The 21,849-nt window shown below is 37.6% G+C and overlaps 1 protein-coding gene across 1 annotated transcript in view; it reads left to right on the top strand.

Annotated features, from left to right (window-relative positions):
• LOC145589335 (uncharacterized) overlaps positions 1-21,849 on the top strand; it is a 29,148-nt gene that overhangs the window by 4,708 nt on the left and 2,591 nt on the right. Inside the window, exons 3-11 of the mRNA XM_081645866.1 lie at positions 1,368-7,360; positions 7,982-9,435; positions 9,552-9,815; positions 10,487-10,704; positions 12,639-12,910; positions 14,065-17,092; positions 18,334-18,466; positions 19,902-20,422; positions 20,511-21,416. Of these exons, the coding sequence (XP_081501992.1) occupies positions 1,368-7,360; positions 7,982-9,435; positions 9,552-9,815; positions 10,487-10,704; positions 12,639-12,910; positions 14,065-17,092; positions 18,334-18,466; positions 19,902-20,422; positions 20,511-21,416 (12,789 nt within the window). The remainder of the gene's footprint in view (positions 1-1,367; positions 7,361-7,981; positions 9,436-9,551; positions 9,816-10,486; positions 10,705-12,638; positions 12,911-14,064; positions 17,093-18,333; positions 18,467-19,901; positions 20,423-20,510; positions 21,417-21,849) is intronic.

Genomic DNA, 21,849 nt, shown 5'->3' with positions numbered 1-21,849 from the left:
GAATTGAAAAGGAACATTGAAGGCGTGATATTTTTTGTTATTAATTGCTTTGATGTTACGTGGAAATATCATGGGATTTTTCCAATGCAAAAACTTGCATTGCCTCTGCATTTTTAGGGATGTTCTGGACTCAGATTAGATCCCCTTGAATATGGATGCACAGAGAATTGATACTAATGTTCTTGACTCTAGAAATATCAGAACTACAATGGTCTCTTGTCTCTGAAGGCCTACCACAATGTTCTTGTCTCTAGAAGTGTCGGAACTGCAAAGTAGATGTTTGAGGAGGATGACGACACTAAACAAGGAGATTTATCTTAAGGTTCAAACTTTGAAATGAGACTTCTTGGTAGAAGAAAGGATATTGCCAACTTAAGATATTGCCGCCAAAATTGTATTGCTGGACTTGAATCATTTCCGGTTTGTAGAAAGATACTTGAGTATGGTGTCAAGATATTTTGAAAGCGATAGCCTATGGAATCCCTGATTCCCTGTTGTGCAGATGAGAGAGAGAGAGATCAATGATACTCCTAGGCCCCCTATTTTGTATCATCTCTTTTGCTGAAGTTTTTATTTTTTTCCCTTGTAAATAAAAACTTATACAAAGAACTATATAGTGGAACATGCGTTTTTAAAGCTGTGGCTGGTTTATTGACTTTCTGCCACTTCTGTAATAAGTGGTGTCTTATCTGCATGGTGTGTTTTGAAGCTCCTATTGCATTTAGATGTCTCATGTTTGAATCAGTTAGTTGATATGTTTCGTCTTTAAGGATCTAAATTCAAAGGTGCCTTTTTTAAAAAATTTTGTTCCCTCTAAATTTATTTTGGCGGTTTTGTGATTATTTTAGTTCTAACACTGTTCAAGATTGAATTTGTTCTGCAATTCTTTAATCCTGCTTGGACTGGACTTTCTACGGCAGCAACTTCTATGACATACTATATGCCACTGTAAAATGATGATGCAACTCCATAGAAACTTGGTTTTGGAAAAATTTATGAGAAATTGTTCCAATTAATTTGTAGCTTAGATTGTCACTAGAAATTAAGCAATCAGATAAAGAATTCTATCATTCTATCCTTTCGTATGAGCCTAACTTGTACACTTTATGTAATGTTCTACAACTTATGCTAAGTGAATCTCACTAGTATCGTGACTTGACTTTCTTGTCATTCTAAGCAACATATAAATTAAGTTTTTCTTTTTAGCTTTATAAAATGACTATATAGCAGGAAAAAAGAAAATAAAAATTGTTTCCTTTTTGATACTTTGCAGTCCATTAATATCTATCATACTATATCGGGAGTCTTTCTAGTGAGATATACGTGTCATATTGGCTAATAAATTTCCTTCTTCATGGGTTGCACAGGGTGATGGACTTAAGATTGGTCGAGCTTTTTGCTTTCTTCCATTGCCTGTAAGAACTGGGTTGACGGTGCAGGTGAATGGATACTTTGAAGTATCATCAAATCGTCGCGGAATATGGTATGGGGAGGATATGGATAGAAGTGGAAAAATTAGATCTATCTGGAACAGACTTCTTTTGGAGGATGTCATTGCCCCTATTTTCAAAAGCTTACTGCTTGGTGTGCAAGGAATGTTAGGTCCAACAAGTTCATACTATTCCCTATGGCCTGTTGGTGACTTTGAGGAGCCGTGGAGTATACTGATACAGCAAGTATACAAAAACATTGTTCAGGCCCCTGTCTTTTATTCTGATGTTGGAGGGGGGAAATGGGTGTCACCTACTGAATCTTTTCTTCATGATGAGGAGTATACTGACAAAGAGGAGCTTGCTGATGTCCTCCTGCAGCTTGGAAAGCACATTGTTCGTTTGCCTAATCCCGTGCGTAACATGCTTTTGAAATACACCACTGATTTTCAATGGAAAGTGATTACTCCCGACACAGTGAGGTGTTTCATTCGTGACTGTGGTTCAGTAAGTAATCTTGGCAGTGCTCAGAGATTACTTTTGTTAGAATATTGTCTTGAAGACATCTTAGATTCTGATGTTGGAAAGTATGCAAACAACTTGCCTTTGCTCCCCTTGGCAAATGGCAGCTTTGGTTCTTTTTCCGAAGCTTCTCAAGGCACCTCTTATTTCATTTGCAATGAGTTGGAGCACAAACTGCTTCAACAGATACCTGACCGAATAGTTGATAGGAATATCCCAAAAAAGATTATGGAAAGACTTTCAGCTGTTGCAGATTGCTCAGGGGCTAATGTACTTGTGTTCAAAGCTGAATACCTTGTCCAGTTATTGCACAAATTCATGCCTCCTGAGTGGAGATTAAAGGGTAAGGTTTTTTGGGATCATGAAAGGGGTCAGAATAACCATCCAACTCCATTATGGTTTGTCATATTCTGGCAATATCTCAGGTTGCAATGTGAAAATTTGTCTTTGTTTCACGAATGGCCCATCTTACCATCAACTTCGGGGCATCTATATAGATTTTCCAAGCAATCAAAATTAATTATTGTTGAAAAACTTTCTGAGAGATTGAGGTGTGTTCTTGAGAAAGTTGGATGTAAGATATTAGATCCTCAGTATGAAGTTGAGCATCCTGATCTGTCATATTACATTTGTGAAGCCACTGGGCCAGCTGTACTTGAATCGATCTTTGATGTTGTCTCTTCAAGTGGCGGTGTTACGCATTCATGTCTTCATGTGCTAGAAGCAGAAGAGAGAAATGAGCTTCGTAACTTTATTCTTGATCCAAAGTGGTACATTGGTGGGTATATGGGCGATTCTGATAAATGGAAATGCAAAAAGCTTCCCATTTTTAGAGTATATGGAGAAGAATCTAATGATAGCTTCCATTTTGCTGATCTAGTTGAGTCACAAAGATATTTGCCACCAAAGGGTGTTTCAAATTGCTTTCTTGGAAGTGAATTCATATTCACTTCTTCTGATGGTGAAGAAAACGTACTACAGAGGTACTATGGATTGCAGCGTATGGGCAAGGCACATTTCTATCGGAGACAAGTTTTTTGTAGGATTAAAGATTTGCCAGCTGAGGATCGTGACCACATCATGCTCTCTATTTTAAAAGATTTGCCGCATTTGTGCATTGAGGATTCTGGTTTTAAGGAAGCTGTGAGGAATATTGAATTTGTTCCAACCCATACGGGTTCTACAAAGTGTCCTGGTGCTCTATATGACCCCAGGAATGAAGAGTTACTTGATTTGCTTGAAGATACTGACCTTTTCCCATGTGGTTCTTTTCAAGAATCAGATATTTTGGATGTTCTACAGGGTTTAGGTCTTAAGACATCTGCGTCTCCTGATACAGTAATTCAATGTGCTCGATACATTGAACAAATAAAGCAAGAAGATCCAGATAAGGCATATTTGAAAGGAAAGAATCTTTTGGCATATCTGGAGGTAAATGCACATAGGTGGGCTGCCATTCCACTAAATGATGATCACAGGACACTGAATAGAGTGTTTTCACGAGCTGCAATTGCATTTAGGCCTCGTAATTTGAAATCTGACCTTGAAAAGTTTTGGAATGATCTTCGAATGATTTGTTGGTGCCCAGTTATAGTTACTGCTCCTTATCAAGCTCTACCCTGGCCTGGTGTGTCATCAACAGTTGCTCCTCCGAAGCTTGTAAGACCTAAAACAGATTTGTGGCTTGTGTCAGCTAGTATGCGTATACTAGATGGAGAATGTGCATCAACTATCTTGTCCTATCAACTTGGATGGTCTTCCCCACCCGTTGGAAGTGTGGTTGCTGCGCAAATTCTTGAGCTTGGAAAAGATAACGAGATCGTGACTGATCAAGCTTTCCGCCAACAGTTAGCCCTTGCCATGCCTAGGATATATGCCAGACTGACAGATATGATTGGTTCAGATGAGATGGACATTATTAAGGTTGTTTTGGAAGGAAGTCGATGGATTTGGGTGGGAGATGGTTTTGCAACTGCAGAAGAGGTTGTTCTTAATGGTCCCTTACATTTGGCTCCTTATATCCGTGTTATTCCTATTGATTTGGCTGTTTTCAAGGAACTTTTTTTGGTGCTCGGAGTGAGGGAATTCTTAAATTTTAATGACTATGCCATGGTTTTGTGTAGAATGGCTACACGAAAAGGGGAGGAGCCTTTGACTGGAGAGGAGCTCACCGCTGCTATTCTTGTTGTGCAGCATTTGGCTGAAGCCCCGTTTCATGAAAAACATGTAATGATCTACTTACCTGATGCATCATGTCGACTCCTTCCTGCATCAGATTTAGTATATAATGATGCTCCCTGGTTGCTTGGATCAGAAGATTTGGACAGTCCTTCAAGTCATGCAAACAGTCTTTTGATGAGTGCAAGACGGTCAGTTCAGAAATTTGTGCACGGTAACATATCAAATGATGTCGCAGAGAAGCTTGGTGTCTGCTCACTACGGAGATCATTGCTTGCTGAGAGTGCCGATTCAATGAATTTGAGTCTATCGGGGGCTGCTGAAGCTTTTGGTCAGCATGAAGCATTAACCACTAGACTGAAACATATACTTGAGATGTATGCGGATGGACCTGGAATTCTTTTTGAGCTGGTACAGAACGCTGAGGATGCTGGAGCTTCAGAGGTTATCTTTCTATTGGATAAAACTCAATATAAAACTTCATCTTTGCTTTCACCTGAGATGGCTGACTGGCAGGGCCCTGCTTTATATTGTTATAATGACTCCATCTTTAGCCCACAGGATCTTTACTCAATTTCACGTATTGGTCAAGATAGCAAACTGGAGAAGCCTTTTGCAATTGGTAGGTTTGGGCTAGGATTTAATTGTGTTTACCATTTTACTGACATTCCTTCATTTGTATCTGGGGAAAACATTGTGATGTTTGATCCACATGCATGCAACTTGCCTGGAATTTCCCCTTCTCACCCTGGCCTGCGTATTAAGTTTGTTGGGAGAAGGATTCTTGAACAATTTCCAGATCAATTCACACCATTTTTGCACTTTGGCTGTGACTTACAAAATCAGTTTCCTGGTACACTCTTCCGGTTCCCGCTTAGGACAGCCAGCACCGCCCCTCGAAGTCAAATAAAACAAGAAGGATATGAACCTGAAGATGTCACATCACTTTTCTCTTCATTTTCCAAGATTGTTTCTGAGACTCTTCTTTTTCTACGCAGAGTGAAATCCATATCCCTATTTGTGAAGGATGGATCAAATTCAGAATTGCAGCTAGTACACCGAGTGCAAAGGCATACTGTCCTTGAGCCAGAACGTCCTCCACATGCTCTCCAACATATGTTTGATTATCTGAATGGGATCCAGCTGTGCAAGGTGGATAAAAATCAGCTTCTTGATAAGTTGAGAGGATATGGGGATGAGAATCTACCCAGGAGATTACAGAAGGTTGTGGTTAGAGAACAATCCTCATCTGATGATGTATCACATGTGTGGATGATGAGTGAGTGTTTAGGTAGTGGACTGGACAAAAATTCTGCTGTTACTAAGTTAAGGTCTCACAAGGGCATTCCTTGGGCAGCTGTTGCTGCCTACTTGCAGTCTTCTAAGGTTGATGCTGAGTCATGTGATTCCACACTAGATGATAGATCTCTTGCCAATATGTCTAGTACTTCTCAAGATGTGGAATTGTCTGCTCAATATCGAAAGAACTTTGAGGGTCGTGCCTTCTGCTTCCTACCTTTGCCAATAAGCACTGGTATTCCAGCCCATGTTAATGCCTACTTTGAATTGTCATCTAATCGGAGAGATATTTGGTTTGGTAATGATATGTCAGGCGGTGGAAGAACACGTTCTGACTGGAATATATACCTCCTTGAGCATGTTGCTGCCCCAGCATATGCTCACTTGCTTGAAAAGCTGGCCATGGAAGTTGGTTCTAATGATTGGTTCCTCTCCTTTTGGCCGACGAAATTAGGAGGGGAACCTTGGTCATCTGTGGTTCAAAAGCTATACATGTTTATAGCTGATTTTGATGTTCGTGTTCTTCACACTCAAGCTAGAGGTGGTCAATGGATCTCAGCAAAACAAGGTTTATTTCCTGATTTTACTTTTGAGAAGATGCCTCAACTTGCTGATGCATTGTCAGATGTTGGCTTACCTCTGGTCACTGTTTCTCAAGCACTTGTTGATAGATTTGTGGAAGTCCGTCCTTCTTTACATTTTTTGACACCACAATTGCTTAGGATGTTGTTAATTCGGCGCAAATGTAAATTTACTGAGAGAAGTGCATTAAATTTGACACTTCAGTATTGCTTATTTGATTTGGAAAAACCTATTCAGTCTAATTGTTTGTATGGTTTACCTTTAATTCCACTGTCAAATGGTTCATCTACAACATTTAATCCAAGAGGGGTGGATGAAAGAATTTACATTGCACATGACAATGAATATGATCTTCTCAAAGATTCCATTCCGAATCAATTGGTTGATAAGGCAATTCCAGAAGAAGTTTATTTGAAATTGTGTGACATAGCACAGAAGGAGGATTCCAATATTTCTTTTCTAACTTGTCATCTGCTTGAAAAGCTTTTTCTCCGGATACTTCCAGTAGATTGGCAAAATGCTAAACAAGTAAAGTGGGCCCCTGGTCATGCTCAGCAACCCTCTTTAGAATGGATGAGATTGCTGTGGAGTTATCTGAGATCAAGTTGTGATGATCTCTCAGTGTTTTCCAAGTGGCCTGTCCTGCCAGTTGGAACTGATCTTCTCATGCAGCTTGTTAAAAACTCAAATATCATTGAAGATGAAGGATGGAGTGAAATCATTTCATCATTGCTGGTAAAAGTAGGGTGCCTTTTTCTTAGACGTGATTTCGCTGTTGAACATCCGCAATTGAAGAACTATGTTCAGGCACCGACTGCAACTGGTATACTGAATGCATTTCTGGCCATGGCTGGTAGTTTAGAGAATGTTGATAGGCTCTTTGCTGATTCCTCAGAAAGAGAGTTGCATGAATTAAGGAACTTTATTCTGCAGTCCAAGTGGTTTGTTGAAGGTGAAATGCATGACATAAATATTGAGGTCATTAAACGTATTCCTATGTTTGAGTCATGCAGAAGTAGAAAATTAGTTAGCCTGAGTAGAGGTATCAAATGGCTTAAACCAAGTGGCTTGCGTGAGGAACTTATAGATGATGACTTTGTTCGTTCTGAATCAGAGGGAGAGAGAATAATATTAAACAGATATCTGGATGTTCAAGAACTTTCCAAAGCAGATTTTTATAAAAATTATGTGCTGAATCACATGCCGGATTTCCATTCATCACAAGGTGCACTTTCTGCTATTTTACATGAAGTAAAACTGCTGATTGAAGAGGATGTCTCAATTAAGGATGTATTTTCTAACACTCCATTTGTTTTGTCTTGCAATGGTTCATGGCAACAGCCTTCCAGGTATAACACAACTTGTATAACCCTTCATGCTTTTATCTCTTCTTTAAAATATTCAAAAGCTTATTATAACTCTACATTGCTTAGTGTTTGGGTTGCTTCTAACTGTGTGGGATTTTCTATTATTAATGCCTGTCACTGGGACTTTAATGAGAAATGGAGGCAAGATCTCCCTGTTCTAATTGAAGATTCTAAAACATGAAAAGACAGTACTTCTTTATAATTAAAACCATACTCAAGTGGAGTTACTAGTTACACGAAGGACAAGGGGAAGAAATTTATTTAGAAAAATGTCTTGAGATTTGTGTTTCCTTTTTAGTTTCTGTTTTTGGCCTTTGGGATTTTTTTGTGTATTTTTTTTTAAAAATTTTTTTGGACAATACACGTTATTTATATGTACGGTGTTCTTATGGCTACTTATTGAGCAATGTTTTTTTTTTCTTTTATCACAGTTTGGCGTTACCATCGTTTCTTGCATTATTTTCCTTTGTGATAAGGAATTACGCTTCCTGTCATCTTCATTTTTAACTTAATATATCTATTATCTGATGAAAGAGTTTGTATGCATAGATCTTTTTTAATCATAATATATATGAATAATTTCTTCATGTGCAATATTGACAGGCTTTATGATCCTCGTGTTCCTGAGCTGCACCTGCTGCTGCACAAAGAAGTTTTCTTTCCTGCTAAAGAATTTTCTGATCCTGAGACACTGGATATGTTATCTGGCTTGGGAATGAAGCAAAGCTTGGGTTATACTGGGCTGCTTGATTGTGCAAGGACAGTTTCACTTTTGAATGATTCCAGGGACTCAGAAACATGTACTCATGGAAGAAGGTTGCTTGCTTGTTTAGATGCTCTAGGATCGAAGCTTTCAATAGAGGACGGAGAAGAGTCTTCAAAGTTGTTTGAAGAAGAGTTCCACTCTATGATTTATAAGGATGACTGTGATGTTTCTGCATTTTTAGGTAGCTTTGTTGATGCTAAGCCACCAGAAGAATTTTGGTCAGAGCTTAAATCTATTTATTGGTGTCCTATATATGTTAATCCGCCTCTGCATGGTCTTCCATGGCTGAAGTCCAGTGACCTTGCAGAAGCCCCCACCATGGTGAGACCTAAATCGGACATGTGGGTGGTATCATCTACTATGCATGTATTAGATGCTGATTGCTGCTCTACACTTGTTAAAAGCAAATTGGGTTGGATGGATCACCCTAGTGTGCAAGTCTTAACTACTCAACTGGTTGAATTGAGCAAATTATATTGCCAGCTCAAGTTAGATTCCGTTGTTGACCCTACTTTTGATGCTGAGTTGCAGAAGGGCATCACGTTATTGTATTCAATAATGCAAGAGTATATCAATACTGAGGATTTTATGATCTTGAAGTCATCTCTTGAAGGAATTTCTTGGGTTTGGATTGGTGATGGTTTTGTGGCCCCAAATGATCTTGCATTTGATTCACCTGTCAAATTTCAGCCTTACTTATATGTGGTTCCATCTGAATTGTCAAGCTTTAGAGATATTCTTTTAGCCATGGGTGTGAAACTTGATTTTGAGGTTACTGACTATTTCCGAGCTCTGGACAGGTTGCAGACTGATATAAAAGGATCTGCCCTATCAGATGATCAGTTATTTTTCGTTCATTGTGTTCTTGAAGCTGTTGCTGATTGCTTTTCAGACATGCCACCAGCTGAGGTTTCAAGCTCTCATTTATTAATTCCGGATGCTTCTGGTATTCTGACATATTCTAAAGATCTTGTCTTCAATGATGCACCATGGATGGAAAACAACATCTCAATCGGAAAAAAATTTGTTCACCCAAGGATAAGTAATGATTTGGCATTAATGTTGGGAGTGCAATCACTTAGGTGCATGTCTTTGGTTGATGAGGAGATGGCAAAAGATTTAGTCTGCATGGATTTTGCTAGAATAAGTGAGCTTCTAACGCTATATGCTAGTCACGAATTTTTGTTGTTTGACCTCCTTGAGTTGGCCGATAGCTGCTACACAAAGAAAATGCACATAATCGTTGACAAAAGGGAACATCCTCGCCAGTCTCTATTGCAGCATAATCTAGGTAAGTAACGTTGTAGCCTATAAACAAAGGTGCTGCTCTGCAAGGTGATCATGTAGAGTCAATACTAAAAGTATTATTCAATATTTTTATCTAACTTCTATTGTAATGATGTGCAGGTGAATTTCAAGGGCCTGCTTTACTAGTTATCTTTGAAGGTGCTGGCTTAAGTAGGGAGGAAGTTACTAGCCTACAATTCCTCCCCCCATGGAGACTTCGGGGTGATACTCTTAATTATGGTTTAGGTTTGCTTAGCTCTTTTTCTGTCTGTGATCTCCTATCAGTGATGTCTGGGGGCTACTACTATATATTTGATCCGCGTGGTTTAGTGCTTGCACCTTCCTCTAGTCATTCGCCTGGAGCAAAAGTGTTCTCTTTAGCTGGTATCTATTTCTGGTTACCCTTTGTGCTGCTGTTTTACCTTTCGTAATGCTCTTATTTGATTTTCCATAAGTACTCTCTTTGTCTCATAGTAATTTTTTTAGTTTCCTTTTAGGCATTATTTTTTCCACATTACATTAATGATTTATATTTTTGGGCTGGTAATTTAATTTGTGAATTTTAGCAGAACTTGATGCAGGATTTCAATTTGCATACTAGTTAAGCATTAATATTTTACTAAAGTCTTTCTATTATTTATTAGTATAGAAGGGTAGGGAAGTTCAACCATATTTTTTCTTTACTTGCTTTAGTATATGTGCCAAACCAAAATTTGAAATTTGAGATTTGAACGGGAGAGGGAATATATATTTTGTTGTGACAAGAAATTTGACTTATGATTGTGTGCCAAAATAATTGTAACTTCGTCAAATGACTTGCATTGTAGATCTTGACAAGTAACATTCATCCAATAAGGTGAAGTAAGAAACTCGGTTTGGGTACAGTCTTCTTATTGTACCTTACTTTTGATGGTTTATGCTTGATTTAGATACAAGGATAATACTATAATCATAGTTATATTGACTTTCAGTTTGAGTGTTAGGGTTCTTGAATTTCTCATTTCAACTTCATGTATACAGTTGGAATCATTATGCTTCATCTGATGTCATTTTAGGTACTAACTTGACTGAACGATTTAGAGATCAATTTTCTCCTATGCTCGGAGGCCAAAATATGAGGTTCTCTTCCGATATGACCATTATCCGCATGCCACTTTCGTCTGAGTTTATGACCGAAGAACCTGAAGCTGGATTTCATAAAATAAAGCAGATATATGACAGATTTGTGGAGCATGGATCTCGTGTACTTTTATCCCTGAAGTCAGTCTTGGAGGTAATCTCTTTTTATTTTATCCAGTGTGCTATATAATGGCGCTGTTTATATATGATCTGCCAGAGCTATGTTTTAATTAGCAAATACAAGATGCTTAGATGTACAGTAATTGATGGAGGATCAATTGATTAGAGTACCTTTTTGTTCAAGGAGTAATCTGTCTTATAAATACTCCAGTAAAGGAAATATCTGGGTTCCTATTGTATTGTAAAATCTGGGCAAAGTGTGAAGTGTGATGTTCAGGATTAATAGTGTTGATTCGACGGGAGGGCAATAATCATTTTGTGCTGAGAAAGAGGCAGAGGAAATTATGTTCTGTTGAGGTTAAATCTTAATTTAAGCCCTGAAAACTTCATTTTTTTTTTCTTGGGGGACTTTAAAGTCCCTTCATGGTGAAGCTTATTTGGAATTTGGATAGAGAGTAAGGAACCAACCATAACCTGACCCAAGAAAATAAAATAAAATGATCATTTAACCAAACCAAATCCGATCTATTATCTCAAAAGTTGATACCCATTATGACCCTTGAATGTTATTCGTACTTGAACCAAACTTGACTCGATGAATATCTAAAACCCATGTACCCAATGTAGACTCAAGTATAGAAGACTGGAACCTGAACCACACCCGAATTGAGAATAACCTGAAAGTTGATTAATTCCGATAAAACCCTGGTCATGACTTAACCTAATCTTTTATTGATTTGACCAACAACTAAACAATACGCTTCTTGCTTATTAAAGTACAAGTGGTCTTTAAAAATTCTGTAACTAAGTACGGTAACTGTTTATGACTTAACAACTATTTGTTAATCAAGAAAACCATCTTATATCACATTATAAGTATTATTTAAAGACCTATTGAGTATAGGTGATCATTTGCGGGCTTGGGTGGGTATCAGGCCGGGCTTATGTATATTTTTTTGTCCAACGGACTTTATGTAGCAAACCCAAACCCTTTTATATGGGCTTGATACTTGTCCATGCCCGCTTATTGAGCCAGGCTTGCCCGTGGGCTAACGGGCCTTAAACTTTTTTTATTTTTTATAACACTAATTAATCTTTTTATTATTTACCTGTGCTAAAATTATTTTGGTAGAGTTGTCTTAATGTTTTTTGTTCACAAATGATAATAGAAATTTAAAAAAACATAAAAAAAAAGTTGAAATTTAATAAGTGTTAATGATAAAATATAAAACTAAAATAAATAATTGTAATTAATAAAAGCTTATAGTTCAATATAGTCTCTTTGTATTTATTTTCTAAAATACACAAATTATGTCATAATTAACTAACTAAATAAAATAGTTAAACTATTATTATTATTATTATTATTTTAATAAACGGGTCTGGCGGGCTAGCCCACGATACATATTTTCTTGTCCATACCTGTCCATTTATATTGACGGGCCGAACCTAGCCCACCCAAATATCCAATTTTTTTCAAAAAGGTTGTCCAAGCCCGCCCTTTTTTGCAGCCGGGTTAGCGGGTCATCCCGCCCATGAACAGCTCTACTATTGAGTACTGAGCTAGTGAAATTCTGAACAATCTAACACTGTTACCAAAGGTCCATTTGTATTATAACACTGTTTTTTTCTCTTAAAAGTTGGTAACTCTAGCTTGCATGTAACAACACAATGGTAGTTCTATACTTCTATTAATGTGAATACTCTGTGCTCATAAAGAAATATGATGACTTAGCTTGCAAATTATGGCACTATGTTTTTGCCGCTATGGCTAAGTACTGTTTCAACAACATTTCAACTGAAAACAAACTGCATCTATTGAATAATAACATTTAATTGCGCTTTTTTTGTTTGTTTTGGTAGTGTGTGGCTGAGGTGTCACTATTATATATTTGTTTCTTTTATTGTAACAGCTTCATTTCACCTAAGATGCTTCGTACTTATACATATGATGGAGATTGATTGCAGGTGTCATTGTCTAGGTGGGAAGAAGGAAACCTACAACCTTCAGAAGATTATTCGGTTTGTATTGATTCATCATCAGCCAGATTAAGGAATCCTTTTTCTGAAAAGAAATGGAGGAAATTCCAGATATCTAGGCTGTTTAGCAGCTCTAATGCTGCCTCTAAGATGCATGTGATTGACATCACTTGTCGCCAAGGAGAAAATAAAGTTTCTGACCAGTGGGTCACTGCTCTGAGTATGGGTTCTGGGCAAACAAGAAACATGGCCCTCGATAGGTAAATTACAGATGATAATAAGCATGGTTTCTAGTTTATTTTTTCTTTTGAATTTGTACTTGAATTTAAATGACCCATATTTGTCTTCTCTTCTACCCATCTCACTCTTATGGCCTTAGTTACAAGATTGATATCAATCTTTATGTCTTCATTAAGTTTAACTTGCTTGCTGATTACTTTCTTTGATTTATTTACTTTAAGTCCATACTCCATTGTTGCTGCTTTGTTACTCCCTCTGTTCCTAATCTATGGTTGCGTTTGGGTTTTTTTCATGGGTGTTAAGAAAACTGCTTTGGGAGTATGTAAACTGCGATTATTTATTTTGGGTACAGATAATTGATTTGGTGGATGGGAATAGTTGCTTTGGAATTATGTAAATAATTTTGTAAATGGGAATAGTTGCATTGGAAGTTGGTAAATATGAGGGTAAGTGTGAAAATATTGTTGGAAGTAGACACGTAACCAAAGAAAGAACGCTCCGAAAATAGAAACATAACCATAGATTAGGAACGGAGGGAGTACAAACTTTTTATAGTTTTATACTGCACATACTACTTTGAGTTTCATAGAATTTTCACAGGTGCTATTTACATGACGGTAAGAATTTTTAACATATAATTTGATGTTGGTCTCTTCATTTTAGTTCAAATTCCCTTGTTGAAAACTTAACACTTCATATGGATATGGACACTTACAATTTTGCTGAAATTGAGAATCTTAATTACTTTTACATGCATGTATAACATTGGAAAATATCTCTGTCCACATGTAATGAACACAATTTTGGGAATTGTAATTGTGCACCAAACTTGTTTATATTTTTTCATGTCAGACTCTTGGACCCTAACCCAAGTCTTGACACTCAATTCTGAATGAGTGCTACAGGTTTAATATATACCTCCTCCGTCTTTTTTAATTGCACCCTTTTCCTTTTTGGGAAGTTGCATATAAATTTCACCATTTCCTTATTTGGTATGTTTTATTCATTTTTTGCTTGTGTTTACACACATAAGACCCTAACTTCCCTTGTTCACATGTGATAACAAGATTAACAACCATTATTACCCCACCTTTTCTCTCTCTCTCATAAGGCACCTATGTAATTGCTCATTCAACATTTTTTATATAATTCTGTATGTTCCTAACTTGTTCAGGCGTTATCTGGCGTATAACCTCACACCTGTTGCTGGAGTTGCAGTTCATGTATCTCGAAATGGTCATCCTGCTGATTTATCCCATTCAAGCTGTGTTATGTCTCCTCTTCCTTTGTCTGCAAAGATAGACATACCTGTTACATTATTGGGATACTTTCTCGTCCGTCACAATAGAGGTCGTTTTCTTTTTAAAGTTCAAGAAGGTTATGAAGTGCAACCTGATGCTGGAAGTCAGTTGATAGAGGCGTGGAACAAAGAGTTGATGGCTTGCATTCGTGATTCCTATATTGAGATCACTATGGTAATGCAGAAAATGAGACGAGGATCTGCAGATGAGCCAAGTGCTGGACATGCAGTTGATCTTGCTTTAAAAAAATTCAGTGATCATCTTTATTCTTTGTGGCCAAGATCAGATATGCATTCACAGAATGATCAACCAGGTGGTGATAATTTTGTTTCAGTAAAAGTGCCTAAAGCAGACTGGGAATGCATAGTTGAACGTGTAATAAGGCCATTCTATGTACGCCTTGCTGACCTTCCAGTGTGGCCGCTCTATTCTGGGAATCTGGTGAGAGTTGAAGAAGGTATGTTTCTGTCACAACCTGGGAATGGAGTTGGTGAGAGTTTGCTACCGGCCACGGTTTGTAATTTTGTCAAGGAGCACTATCCAGTGTTTTCTGTGCCATGGTATCTCATAAGTGAGCTTCAATTGGTGGGAGTTACAGTTCGAGAAATAAAACCAAAAATGGTTCGTGATCTTCTTAGGGTTTCCTCAACATCTATGGTTCTCCGGTCAGTGGAAACATTTGTTGATGTTCTTGAGTATTGCTTGTCAGACATCCACCTTCCTGAGTCTTCTGGTTCCAGTGAAGGTGACACATCTGTAGACTTTAATTCCTTTCCACAAGCAAACAGATTAGTTGATGGAAGTTCAACATCATTGGCTAGCATACGTGGACTTCATGGAGTATCTACTCATAGTCCAACAAGCTCAGGAGCAGATGCACTTGAAATGATGTCAAGTTTAGGAAAGGCCCTCTTTGATTTTGGACGAGGAGTAGTTGAAGACATAGGAAAAACTGGAAATCCAACAGCTCAAAGGGATAGAATCACAAATGTTAATAGTTTTAATGTTGCCCATGGTGGAAATAAGTTTTTGTCTATAGCAGCTGAGCTGAGAGGCCTGCCATGCCCCACTGCGGCGAATAATTTAGCAAGGCTGGGAATTACTGATCTTTGGGTTGGAAACAATGATCAGCAGATGCTATTGCGGCCTTTGTTGGGAAAGTTTATTCATCTTAAGATATTGGAGCGTCCTACTTTAGCTGATATATTTTTTGATGTCTCTCTGCAGTCATTGTTGAAATTGCATAAGCTTTCCCTTCATTTACTAGCTAATCATATGAAGTTGCTTTTCCATGAAAGTTGGGTGAAACACGTTATGAACTCAAATATGGCTCCATGGTTTTCTTGGGATAATTGCACAGACTCTGGTGGAGAAGCTGGTCCGAGTCCTGATTGGATTAGACTCTTCTGGAAGAATTTTGATGGGTCTTCAGATGATCTTTCACTCTTTTCAGACTGGCCCTTGATTCCTGCATTTCTTGGTAGGCCGGTATTGTGCCGTATAAGAGAGCGTGATCTTGTTTTTATTCCACCCATTTCTACATGCCCATCTTCTGGCAACGATGTTTTGGAAATGGAGTCATCTGTGAACATGCTAAGTGGACTGACTATAGATCCTTCATCTCTATCTGAAACTGTCCGACCATACTATCTGGCTTTTAGAGAGGCTCAGAGTAGGTACCCTTGGCTGTTTTCATTTCTAAATCAATGCAATATACCTATATATGATCCTGCTTTTTTGGATTGTGCTGGTCCCTGTGATTGCCTCCCCTCTGCTGGCCAATCACTAGGGCGAGTAATTGCTTCAAAGCTTGTTGTAGCTAAACGAGCTGGTTATTTCTCTGAACTTACCTCTTTTCCAGCTTCAGACTGTGAAGAGCTTTTCAATCTTTTTGTCTCAGACTTCCTCATTAATAGGTCCAACTATGGTAGAGAGGAACTGGATGTATTACGCGAATTGCCGATATATAAGACAGTAGTGGGGTCGTATACACAATTACATGGTAACGACCTTTGTGTGATCGCATCTAATTCATTTCTGAAACCATATGATGAGCATTGCCTTTCCTATACCATGGAATCTGATGAAAGTTTGCTACTTAGAGCTCTGGGTGTTCCTGAATTGCATGATCAGCAGATTCTAGTACGGTTTGCTTTGCCTGGATTTGAAGGTAAAAGCCAGTCTCAACAGGAAGACATATTAATTTACATTTATATGAATTGGCAAGAGCTTCAAATTGAATCTTCTGTGGTAGATGCTCTCAAGGAGACTCATTTTGTAAGAAATGCTGACGAGTTTTCATTGGAGTTGTCTAAACCACAGGATCTATTTGATCCAAATGATGCTTTGTTAACCTCGGTATTTTCTGGTGAGCGAAAGAGATTTCCTGGGGAACGCTTCACGACAGATGGATGGCTTCCGATTCTGAGAAAATTAGGTCTGCGATCAGCAACTGAAGCAGATGTGATGCTTGAGTGTGCTAGGAGGGTAGAGTTTCTTGGTTCTGAGTGTGTTGAACAAAATCAAGATCTTGGAGAGTTTGATGGGAACCCTGGTAATTCTCATAATGAACTGTCTTCAGAGATATGGTCATTAGCTGAATCTCTTGTGGAAGCTGTTTTTTCAAACTTTGCTGTGCTTTACAGCAACAACTTCTGCAATGCCTTTGGTAAGATTGCTTGTGTACCTTCAGAAAGAGGCTTTCCTAATGTTGGTGGTAAGAGGGGTGGAAAGCGAGTGCTTTCATCATACAGTGAAGCCATATTGTTGAAAGATTGGCCATTGGCTTGGAGTTGTGCCCCCATCCTTTTGAGGCCTAATGTAGTTCCACCTGAATACTCTTGGGGAGCATTATACCTGAAGAGCCCTCCATCATTTTCTACAGTGTTGAAACATTTGCAGGTAAAATGCTTGATTTAAATTCAAAATAGCTTTAAACTCCTGTTTTTTAAAAAATGCAGTATAAAAACACACTAATGTGACACCATCATATTATCTTCAAAATCTCTTTTTCTTATAGGTTAGTATTAGTATGTGATTATATGACTTTAATTTTGATCTCTTTCGACCGGTATGAAGATTATGATTTTTTGAATTATGTAGAAAAAATTATGTTCCCTTTTTTTTTTTTTTTTTTTTTTTGTGTGTGTTCCACCCACATTCCATTATGATCCATTCTTTAAGTTCTACCCACTATCACTTTATACGTAATGCATCAGGCTTAGGGGTAGGGGCATTCTAGGCAATGCAAATAAATCAGTGAGTTAGCTTGGGGAAGAAGGGGGCAGTGAGTTTGTTAGAGGGAAAGAAATTCAGAAGGCTTATTTATAGAATGATAAGCTAGGAGGAATTGAGTTTTTTTTTTTTTTTTTACTTCATTTAACTTTTAGCGACCAGCCAGTTGAAGGTCAGGGTTGTAATATTTCTAGAGATGCATTGTAAATATAAATATCAATTTTCCCCCAAATTCACTTGTTCCTCATTTCTAAAATTCTGATTTGTCAGAATAACATATGCTTTTTAATTTAAAGCCCTTTTTCTCTTTTCCCCTTTGTTTGCCCATTACACGAGACTAATCTCAACTCTTAATTTGGACCTCATTTTTCCTCTCTCATCAAAAATCATAGATAACAACTACTATGGGTGGGGGCCATGGGGCTCTTCTCTCGATTTTTATATTGGTAGAACAGAAACATATGGGAGACTATGCTCCAATTTAATACTATTCCTCACTCTGTTTATTTCCTAAATTTTTATTTTATAATAATTGTGACATGAAAATCCCTATGTGGCACTTTCATGCTTCACGAAAAAGCTTACTCTGTTGTTCGGTTTTTTTTTTTTTTTTTTTTTTTTTTTTTGCAACACATTGACTTTTGCACTATTCACACACTCTATTTTGACTATTATTTGTGATGTATACTTAAGCTAAAACAGTCTTGTTACATGTGGTATCTTTTAGATTGGTATCAATGCATAGTTTCAAAATTAACTTTTTTACTCCTTTTTATACGTATTATGGTTGAATTATGCATTGACAAGTTCGAAAGTCAACGTTGCAAGTAAGAAAGTGGAGGATGTATAATTTTATCAGTTTGTTAAGAAAAGCAACATAAGCTGATTTTTTTTTCCCATGGCTTTAGATTGTTGGAAAAGATGGTGGTGGAGATGCTCTTGCACATTGGCCAACAACAACTACCATGATGACTGTTGAGGATGCTGCATGTGAAATCCTTAAGTACCTTTCTAAAGTTTGGGACTCTCTCTCTTCTACAGGTATCTTATTTTTCACCGCTTCAGTATTAGTACATGCATTGACTATATATGCCCAGCTGAGTCTCTAATGGTGACATTTGTCTCCTCCTTTGGCTATATGCAAGTGTTATCAATACTCTTATCTATTCAGTATATAGAGCTTGTAAGTGCTGCAATAAAATCTTCTTCAAAGTTTTGTTAATTGTTCTATCATGCAAATTTGAATTTTAGGTGGCTAAGGAAAGGTATGCCAACAAACTTTGAGGGAATATTTTGATTGAAGATTCAGCTTAATATTCTGGCATACCAAAAACTTCTCTTTATTTTTTCCTTATGGGAAAATGAAAGTTGTTCCCCTTGGAATGAACTGGTTTATTGTTGTCTTGTTATTTAGCCTAGCAAAAACCTGGCCTGGACCTGTCCGAAGTTTTTGGTTTTTGAACTATGATTATTGACCTAAAGGCCTTGAGCACAAATAATAGTACAATGTGTTCAACTTATGGCCAAGTCAAAGTGTCAAAAGACTCTCATTTGAACAAAAGTAACAAGTACATTATTATTGGTGGAAATATTTTGTTCATCTCATCCTATGTAGTGTACTGGCTTGAGTTGTCAGGTGAATTTATAAACTTTGCTAATATTGTAAGTTCAAACATCTTAATGTACGTTCACTGCTTTCTTTTTAATCTCTTTTTTTGTTTTTTTTAAATTTATGTGTACTTTATTTTACAAATTTATTAAGACGTTAAGCATGTAGCATCTATATTGAAGGTCTTTCAAATGTTATGTTGACTCTTTGAAAGGATGGGACTTGTTTGAACTTAGAAGTATCCAACACAGCTACTAGAAGCTTTTATCCTATTAAATTTCAAACATTGTTTTCAAGTAGCCTCAGTACCTCACACCTGGCTATGGCTAGTTAATTAGGGAGTCTCAAGTAACAGAATTGAATGGTATTTGCTACTGTTGAAGAACTTTAGAGGGTGATATGAATACTATACTTCACTTTTTTAGCTCTACAGTCACTATTTAAAGTTTTTACAACTGTTAGCAGGAAACATGACTAATGATTAGATTTTGTGATTTTAGGCTTAACTTATTCTCACCTGGTGCAGTGAGAGTGCTAGATAACTTATCTGATCTAATTCTTATCTTCTCTGTCAGCTCTTCTCAATTTGTGATTATCTAGTAGGCAGGAGGTACTAATTTCAAAAGCTCAGCTACAGAAGTTCCAGCTAAGGGCTTAGACCTCTTGGGGTTCTGATTTTCTATTTTTTAATGAGCACATTAATGAATTTGTTGTTTAGAGACAGGATCACAGGACCCTGTTTAACTTATTTATTTTTCCTGTATTTTAGTGCCCTTAGTGGTATAGTTGACTTAAATGTTAACCCTTATTATTTTTCGTTACATTTCTTTCATTTTCATTTGTGAAAATCCATGTTCCTAATTGCAGATGTACAAGAGTTGGAGAAGGTTGCATTTTTGCCTGCAGCAAATGGTACTCGGCTGGTGAAAGCAAGTTCTCTCTTTGTGCGCCTGGGAGTTAACTTGTCCCCTTTTGTATTTGAACTTCCCTCCATCTATCTCCCCTTTGTAAGGATCCTCAAAAACATGGGTTTACAGGAAACGCTTTCTGTATCTAGTGCAAAAGACCTTCTCTTGAATCTTCAGAAAGTATGTGGATATCAACGTCTAAATCCAAATGAACTCCGTGCAGTAATGGAAATTGTACATTTCATTTGTGATGAGACTGAGGATTTTAAGTCAGAGAGGTCTCGTTGGCATTTTGATGCAGTAGTACCAGATGATGGCAGCAGACTTGTGCACGCCAGGTCATGTGTATATATTGATTCCTGTGGCTCCCGGTTTGTTAAATTTATCAACTCATCCAGACTCAGGTTTGTCCATCCAAGTGTTCCAGAAAGGACGTGTTTAACTTTGGGCATCAGGAAGTTATCTGATGTAGTTGAGGAGGTAGACAACCACCTTAAATAATCAAACTTTGTTTTTTTATTGTATTTGTCTATTTGATGCCTTATTTCTGGATGCTCATACTTTTCAGGAACTGAATGTTGAGGTGCATGCTCTGGGAAGTATAGGCCCAGTTTCATTGGAATTCATGAGGCAAAAGCTGTTGAGCAGATCATTTCAGGATGCAGTGTTCAAGATTCTTAGCAGTGTTAAAAGTAACATTCCAGCATTCAATACTTTATCTCCAGATGAAGTGAATTATTTGCTTGAGGATGCAGCAGACAAGATACAGTTTGTTCAGTCCATTTATACTCGGTTTTTGCTTCTTCCTGATTGCATTGACATTACCTACGTTCCAAAGGACTCAACACTTCCAGAGTGGGCTGCAGAATTTGAGCATCGTGCTCTTTACTACATCCATAAAGGGAAGAACCTCTATCTAGTTGCTGAACCTCCAAATTATATCTCTGTTGTAGATGTGATTTCCATTGTCTTGAGTGATATTTTAGGTTCTCCTAGCCCATTGCCTCTTGGGTCTTTATTTCTCTGCCCAGAAAACTCAGAGAGTGCACTCACTGATGTTTTGAGAATCTGCTTTGAAAACAAAGGAAGTGTGACTATGAAGAACAACAGTGACTTGATAGGCAAAGATATATTGGCTCAAGATGCTCGTCAAGTTCAATTCCACCCTTTAAGGCCATTTTACATGGGAGAAATAGTAGCATGGCGGTCTCAAAATGGAGAGAAGCTGAAGTATGGTAAAGTTCCAGAAGATGTTAGACCCTCAGCAGGGCAAGCACTCTATCGGTTTGGAGTTGAAATTGCTCCTGGAGTGATAAACAGTCTTCTGTCTTCACAGGTCTTCTCATTCAGAAGTGTATCCCTGGATGAGGAGGGTTCATCAGTAGTGTCAGATAATAGTGATATGGTATCTCAAAACACTTTGCATATACCAATTCCAGAAGATGCCAGAAGAGACAACATTGCATCAACACAGGTATTTTTTTTTTTTACTTTATATATTTTTGAAGGGTTTTTGTTTCAACACCTCAGAAAAGTATATGCCAATCAAAGCGAAAGGGGAAGGGAAAGATAAAGAGCTCTGGGAAGGATCTTCCTCTTCTGTATAAAAATACGGGTAGTATAGATTTAAATCTCAGATACCTAATAATCTTCTTATGAATCTGTAGGGAAGATGATAGAATTTATGGGTATTTGTGTGTACATTATGAATTGTATATACATCACACATGCACATGAGTGCACACTGTTTCATGGGAGTTAAATCTATACTCCCTCTGTCCTATAATATTATGCATGTAGAGCCTGTTTCAAATATGGATTTTAAAGGTTGTTGGGTTTTCAACAGAGGTTGGTTTAGGGTCGTTCTGGTGGTCGAGTTTCAAGGGTGGCTACAATTTTTGGCTGGG

This window comes from Chenopodium album, chromosome 17, assembly GCF_948465745.1.
Source record: "Chenopodium album chromosome 17, dcCheAlbu1.1, whole genome shotgun sequence".
NCBI classification, from domain to species: Eukaryota; Viridiplantae; Streptophyta; class Magnoliopsida; order Caryophyllales; family Amaranthaceae; genus Chenopodium; species Chenopodium album.
The sequence above is the reverse complement of the archived record's forward strand: the minus strand, read 5'-3'. Positions and strand labels throughout refer to the sequence as shown.